Here is a 7,937-nt window from a genome sequence, read left to right as displayed (position 1 = left end):
TTGTAGTTAGTGGAAAAAAGGTCCAATGTCGTTAACTCAAAGTAGGTGTTTAGTTGGGAGTGGGGTGTGGTAAGAGTGACATTGGAACTGGTTCCCACTTCAGTATAGATGCTCGGTAGTAGTACTTCACAAGGCACTGCCGGACATCCGAAAGACAACTCCCCCGAGCAATTGTCTTTTGAAGTGGTTCACCGAGTAAGGCCCACGTGGCGATGCTAGGTTTGTGCTAATTGAGGTTATTTACTCATCGATCTTTGAGGCAGCAACCTGGGCTTCTAGCTATTTTGGGCTCAGGCTCTGGCCTTAGGTAGAAAGGGGTTGGCATCATGGGCCACACTGTTGAGTCAGAATCCAAGGCCTAAATGGGTTTGGGTATCATAGTGCCGTACACATAACTTATTATAAGGACACGATTTGATTGCAAAGCCCAAAAGTGATAAAGGCTAAGGCCCAATGAGCCCAAAATAATGAATTTTTAGAGAGTGGGTTAGAAATTGAACTCTAATGAGTTGGACGGCAATCACAGTAGGCTAAGTGATGCTTGATGATATGAATAAACAGATTTGTGCAAGGAAAGTTCTCCTCGACAAAGTCCGAGGAAGTTAGTTCTTATATATTTCTCTTGGACTTAAACACAATTACAGTTTTTGAATGTACAGTGATTTTCTTTACAAATTATCTCATGATCCCCTTGATAATAGGGTTTTTCTTCTTTATATTCCCCTTCTTCACTTCATCGTAGCCCTCCACGTGTAAATCAAATTGTTGATTTTGATACTTGTCCCATCAACATCTTTCTGAAGTCTCTGTAGGTAGCTGTAAGGCTAAATGTTATTGTTCAGGTATCACCTCTACATTAATGCGGCCAGAGAATTAGCTACAAAGCATTCAATGTGATGGTAGCAGCCTTCTCCTAGATATTTCTTAGTTTTCCTTCGTCTTATCCCCTTTTGATGCTTATCCTTATCAGTAGGATCTTCTAGTGTCTTGTTCTTAACGAAGGGTCGGACCTTTGACCTCTACTCTGCTTAGCCGAGGAGGTATTTCTCCTCAGACTACACTCCTAATCCCTCATGACCAGACTTCTTCCACAAACTACTAATTTGTATGCCCCTATTAGTGTCTACATGTTTTCAAACGGTTTAATGCCCTTGGACACGGTCCACGGCCAAATATCTATTTTTGGGCCCTTTATCCCTACACTTATCATCTTAGTAAGCTGTGTAAAAAAAAGAAAAAAAGAGGTTTATTAAACACAATTCCTTTTACTCTCAAAAACAGAAAATTCCTTTTGAAATGATGGCACATATAGTACATGTTATGATTTGTGAGCAGAAAACAAATGCAAGCTCAACCAATTTTAGTCCGAATTGAGAGCCGATCATTTTCATATTTTTAATGGCCTGGCCCGAATTTGGATGTTTACAATTCAAGCCTAGCTAGCCTTCTAAAAACTGACAAATTTTAACCCAAATTCCAAAAGTTGCCAACTCATGCCCACTACGAATGGATTGAATCGATTGATGATTAGGATACCAGAATTGTACCCAAAGAGCTTGTGCACTTATGTCCAAACATGGTTTAAAGACCGAACCAGTCTCTTCCTGCCGACTGCGTAAAAGTCATTAACCACGCACCATTGCTTTTCCACCCCCACCACTACTCTGTCACGTCAAGCCATTCTCAACCTCGAATACAGTGAAGAAGATAAGTCGCATTTGCATTTTGCATCCCAAAATTTTCATGAAAAGTGAAGACAATAACGTAGCAAATCAAAAGGGCCTTTATTATATATACAAACCTGATTTTTTTTTTTTTTTCATTCGATATTACACGGTATCTTGATATTTTTCTCTCAGTCAAAAACACAAACACCTCGTGCCTCTCAGCTACAAAACCCACCAACCAAAAAGAAAGCGTGTGTATCTTACAGTGTTTTTTATCTTATTTACAAAGCGCCATAAGGAATTTGCTGTGGAAGCCTAAACCGGACCTGAGAAGCCGGAGACTTGACCGCAACGCCGTGCCAGCAAATACCGCCTTTGCACATCTCGTGGGCGTGTTCTTTGGAAACCGCATACGTGGCCTTGCGAGACAAGTCCCACGTCAACGTGCCGATCAAGATGAGGCCCACCACAGCGGTGGACACAATCAGCACAAACCCAGCGCCAAAGCTTCGCCCACCGACCAACCCACAAGCCTTGATCCCAGCAATCACCGCCACGTAGATCGTCGCCAAGTTCCCCACCACAGCGTCACATAACGCCATCTCTCGCTGACTTTAACCCCCCCTTGGCTATACTATTTTGGCTGGTTTGGTTAGTTCGTTCTGAGGGCTATTTGGGAGGGGTATATAAGGAAGAGAAAAAAATTCGGGGTTTGGGGTTTGGTTGTTTGGGTTAGAGGACTTGACTTTGACTTGGAATTGAAGCCAAGTTTGGGTGAGTGGGTGCGTGTATGAGTATATGAAACGATGCGATTTGCAAATGCAATTATACAAAGCGGCCGACCTGGTGGGATCGATTGGAAAATTTGAGGGGATTTAAATTTAATGAGTCGTATTGAGAATGTTTTGAGGGGTATTGATTATTATTGGGTTGAAATTTACTAAAACAGGGTATGCTAATCGAGGAACTCTGAGCTTATCTCCATTTTTTTATTCTTTTTTTGGGGTCTGAATTTGTGTTTTTCATAGAAGGGGAAAGTGGCAGGTAGCCATCCACTTTTGTGTTTATTGTTTTGCACAGGACTGAGTTCACCCGCCGATTTTTTTATAGTCCAAAGAAACACCGCCACGTTCTTTTTTTTTTTTTTCTTTTTTTCGGAGATATAGTGAGCTGCATACGTGGCAATACTGCAATTCGTTGTGGTGGTCTGTTATTGTTAGAATACTTGGTACTGACGTACTGTAGTGTAAAACTGTATACGTGTAAGAGGCCAAGAGCACGAGATTCGGTGAATGATAGAAAAATGTGTTTGTCTAAAATGAGTCCCATTAATGAGTGTAGGATTGATTCAGCAAAAAAATAATGAGTGTATGATTGATTTATAAGAATTTTTTTACTAATAATCATATAAATTTACCCTTAACACTTGATAGTATTCATTTTGAATTTAATTTTTTATTTATTTATTTTACTTATTTCAAAAATAAAGAAAGATAGTGAATGATGATTTTTGTATGTTATAAAATAAAAACAATCATAAAAATCAATTATATTTGATATTTTAATAAAATGTAATATAAAAGAGATAATTTGATATAGGTGTTTTGAAAAGTGAATAAATAGAAAATATATGCATGGGTTTTTTTTTTTTCTTTGTTGGTCTAGTGTCAATATTTTTCTTAAAAAAAATAAATGATAAGTTTGTTTCGAAAATATGGATTAATAGGAAAGTGTCCTATTTTGTAAGTATTTTAAGTGGAGTTGAAGATATATTTTTACCGGATTGTTCTCAAGTTTTTTTCCTATTAAATGTAAGATTTAATGGTATTTCTAAATCGCATAATAGTCCAATCTAAAGAGAGAAATCCTCTTATAAATAGTATAGATAAATATAATTTTTTTACGAGCTTATGTGAATGTTCTATGGTGATATTGCTAGCCTAACAATGCTAGGACCACATGTCCACATCATTTTATACAATTTTTGTCATAATTTAGTAAATTCACCGCACAGGGAATTATAAATGATAAAAAATAATTCAGTAAATTCACCACACATCGAATTATGAATGGTAAAAAAAAGTAGATCCACATAATCACATCTCACAATATAAATTGTGACAAAAATCAATCAATCAATCAATCAATATATATATATATATATAAAAGCAGAGACCTCATATGAGAGTGCATTAGGGATGGCAATGGGGCGGGGCGGGGCAGAAGGATGGGATCTTCGCCCCTGCCCCGCATGGATTTTTCTTGCCCCATCCCCGCCCCGCCCCGTATGACGGGGAAAATTTCTTGCCCCATCCCCGCCCCTTAAGGCCCCGCGAAGACCCGCCCTACACCGTAAAACTTTATTTCTTGTTAATTTTCCCTACAACTATTACCATTTTTTCAAATAAAATGACATGTTTCAATAATAAAAATATACTTGAAATTATAAATAAATTTATTCTATCGAATCAAACTAATTTTTAGCAAATACTAAATAATATTATCTAAATATTTAACAAGATAATATCACAACAAAAATCTCATAGTATGACACAATAAAATAATCCAAACTCCTAATACATAACAAAATAAAAATTGCCTAGTTCTTCAAAAAGAATCTCCACTTAAATAAAATAAGATGATGATATTTTTGTTTAAATAGTAGGGTTTTAAGGTATGAAAAAATTACCTTTTAACCCTTATTAATGCGGGGCGGGGCGGGGTGGGTCTAAAAAGTGTAAACCCATCCTCGCCCCGCCCCGTGGTGCGGGTCTAAAATCTCGCCCCATCCCCGTCCCACCACCTTTGTGGGGTGGGGAAAACCCGCACGGGGCGAAGCGGGGAGGGGCGGGTCAAACGGGGCGGGGCAAAATTGCTATCCCTAGAGTGCATGATGTCCTGCCACGTGGCATTCTAATGTTGCATTTAACCTTTTTTTTATCTATTTTCATTAAGTTGTTTTTTACTATTATCCAATAAGTCATAGTAACTTATTTTAACTATTATATAAATTTAGCATTTTTTACCTATTTTTATGAAGTATTTTTACTATTATTCAATAGATTATAGTAACTTCTTTTTACCATCATATCAAATATGAGTTGTTCTTGACAATTAGACCAAAAGTTATTCACTACAAAATGAACTACTTTTTAAAAGTAAACCAAATCTTATGAAAAACTTAAGCCCAGTTATTACCTTACATATTATGACCAAAGTTTGACAATTCTCACGTGTAAATCAAAGCAAAAACTCTTACCCTCTTACAAACTCTCTTCTTCCTCCCCCACATATAGATGATACTTCTAGAAAATCTCATTCTCATGAAATCATGTCTCCATTTTTCCCCAATTTCAATTCAATATGATTTTGTCTATTAATAATGTTCTATGCAATTTATGCAGACAAATTATCTGTCATCGACTAGTGCAACAAAAATATATATAAATTTTGAGATCCCTAAGGTTGTTGAAATTATTGACAAGTGCATATTTCTAAAATTTATAATTACAAAAATTCTAATAAATAGCATATACTATCTTACAAAATGCCATTAAATTAACATTTTCCTTTAAAAAAATTCAATAATAGGAATGGTAAAAAACATGATCCTATACAAGAAATACCAAAAATACATGCAAAACAATTTTCATATGAGGATTTATCTTTAAATACTATGAAAACAATAGTAAAGATAAAATGCATTGAATGAGATCCTACGAAACAGGTTTGTTAATCATTTCAAGTTATACTCATCATTAACGTAAAATAATAATACATCATATTATTTGATTGAGATACCGAGAAAATTCTAAATAAATCTACAAGAGATCTTGCTGAAAAATAAACTGAGGTACAACTTATTTAAATTATTGTAAAATTATTGATATTAGAGAAGGAATCCCACGTGATTTGAAAAAAAAAAGGATTTTCTTACTTCATTTGAATGAATTCAATCTAAAAGATGGTTTTGAAAATTATATAGTTGTTAAGATTTTTTATGCACCTTCAAATGACAAAAAAGTATGGAAGAAAAAAAATATACACAATCCAATATGCTATATTAATTCTTTTTGCTGCACTATTCCAAAATTAACAAAAATAAAAAATAAAAACATTTACAAAAAATTGTCACATCATTGAAATTTAATATAAATGTAAATACTTACAAAAAATCTTAACGACAAAGTCCAAACTTTGTAAGATCCAATCAAGAATCTCCCCATGCCAATTCATTGGTGATTAACACAAATGATGCAACAAAAGAAAAAGTGATGAAAGCTTAAAAATTGAACAAATACAGACGAACTAAACTTCAAATGGTTAAGATGGAGAAATTATTGAGTATTTTCGGAGTACCATAAATATGTATTCTCTCATCTCACATAATTATGGGTCCCATTAATTAAATTTATGGTGCGGCCCACAATTCATTTGAAAGAGGAAGAGTACGCATTTATGGTACTCTTAGAGTATTCAATAGTTTTCTATATATTTATGGCAAAATATAGAAGATATATTCAAATAGACAATTGTATAGATACTCAAAGAAGTCAAAAAGACAATGTGTAAATCAATTGGATAATGAAATAAAAATGGTAAGTGTCACCATACCGCAATAACAAAGCATTGAAGAAAAAAAAAATCGTAATAAAGCTTTTTATTACATCACATAATAAAAATCACTAATATAGAATGAATTAATATGTTTTTATCAACTTTTATTATACAATATTACTCCAAAGTTGTTTTAATTATTGCTCATTACTTGAACAAAATAATTATAATAGATATATGTGTGAAATTTATAATTATTACTTTTTTATGATGAACTCATTACTTACAAAGTTTTTATAATAAATATGCTATAATATATGTATAATATTTTTCAAAAACAAATTTACATAAAAAATTATAATATTATCCATACATCATACAGACAACTTACTAGTAGCATAAAATGACTTGGTTCTATCATTTTTTGTTGCCGGCATGCTAGGGAAACTTCACGATTCACGCGCTCAAGTGGGCACTTTGGTGGTCCTGCGAAATGCATCCTTATCATTGTCCTATAAACAATAAATTCTCTACCCAACAAAAAATAATAATAGTGTAATAACCCCTCTCTCTCGGAAAAAAAAAATCTGATCGTAGAATTTTTTTAAAATTTAATATAATAAAAAGAATTATTAAGTGGTACAGATGTCTGTAACAATAGCAAAGAATTATACCTATCAAAAAAAGAAAAAGAAAAAGAATTATAATATGTATAACTTGATTTATCTTGATATAATAATTAACAGTTTTGAGCATTGAGCCAGGACCAAGCCCTGTTGATAGGCATGGCTGCTCGTAATTGGTAAGTCTAGGATTTGCTGTTGCTTAAAGCTTCTTCTACCGCATTTAATTATGGAGTAGGATTAACGATGATGAAATGAAGGGGAACCAATAACCATTATGCGCCATCTTTCGTTGTATACGTATAGGTGAACATCATTATTTACCGTATCCTAATTGGATGACAAAAAAAAGGGAGGATAAAACAAAATTTGTGTGGTTCAAGCTAATCAAAATTGTTTGAATGAAGTTTAATTAATTATGGGTTCCAATTAACTTAACTAATAAATCTTGTATATTTGAATAAGAGATTTTGAGTTCAATTATTATTTATACTAAGAACTAATTAGTGTATTGATTTAACGATAAAAAACACAATTATCAAAAGTGGATGTGATAAGTTTAAACTCAATATAAAAAATAAAAAATAAACTAATTTAATTCAGGTGGTAATCATGGAGGAGTATGGTGGTAACTTTAAGGTTCGGTTTTGATCATAGTTTTCAAAAAGTTTAGAATTGAAATAATTGGGAAATTTTGAACCAAGGGGTGTGGGATTGCTCGTTGATGCCCACACAGAAATATTGTAATTCTTTGGTGTGTGAACTCCAAGGCTCTTAAGTTAAGCTAATGATTTTTATGCTCCGATGCAATTAATCAAGCTTCCCAATAAAACGTATCATCCTCGGAAGGTAGAAAAGGCAACCAAGATTTGATGATTCAGAGCATCTCAGCCCAACTAAAACTAATATTCTAAACTCATTGTAGTTCGTGGCCATATGCATAAACGAATCTGGTTCACAGGACTAAATTTTGAAGTTTTTTTTTTTTTTTTTTGGATAATCTGAACTTTTATTAACGGAAAAAACTAAGGAACACAAAAACAATCCGCCCTGCAAATATTATCAATAATAGCAGCGAGGTTAGACTTAT

General features: G+C 33.7%; 1 protein-coding gene across 1 annotated transcript; it reads right to left on the bottom strand.

Moving 5' to 3' along the window:
* Nucleotides 1-1,765: 1,765 nt before the first annotated feature.
* Nucleotides 1,766-2,748, bottom strand: LOC126712422 (uncharacterized). Its single transcript, XM_050411743.1, has one exon. The coding sequence runs from the start codon at nt 2,267-2,269 to the stop codon at nt 1,949-1,951; it is 321 nt and encodes a 106-aa protein (XP_050267700.1). The 5' UTR covers nt 2,270-2,748; the 3' UTR covers nt 1,766-1,948.
* Between the last annotated feature and the right edge of the window lie 5,189 nt (nt 2,749-7,937).

The sequence above is a fragment of the Quercus robur genome, chromosome 2 (genome assembly GCF_932294415.1).
Source record: "Quercus robur chromosome 2, dhQueRobu3.1, whole genome shotgun sequence".
Lineage (NCBI taxonomy): Eukaryota > Viridiplantae > Streptophyta > Magnoliopsida > Fagales > Fagaceae > Quercus > Quercus robur.
Note: the sequence above shows the minus strand (reverse complement) of the source record. Positions and strands in the feature narration are given on the sequence as shown.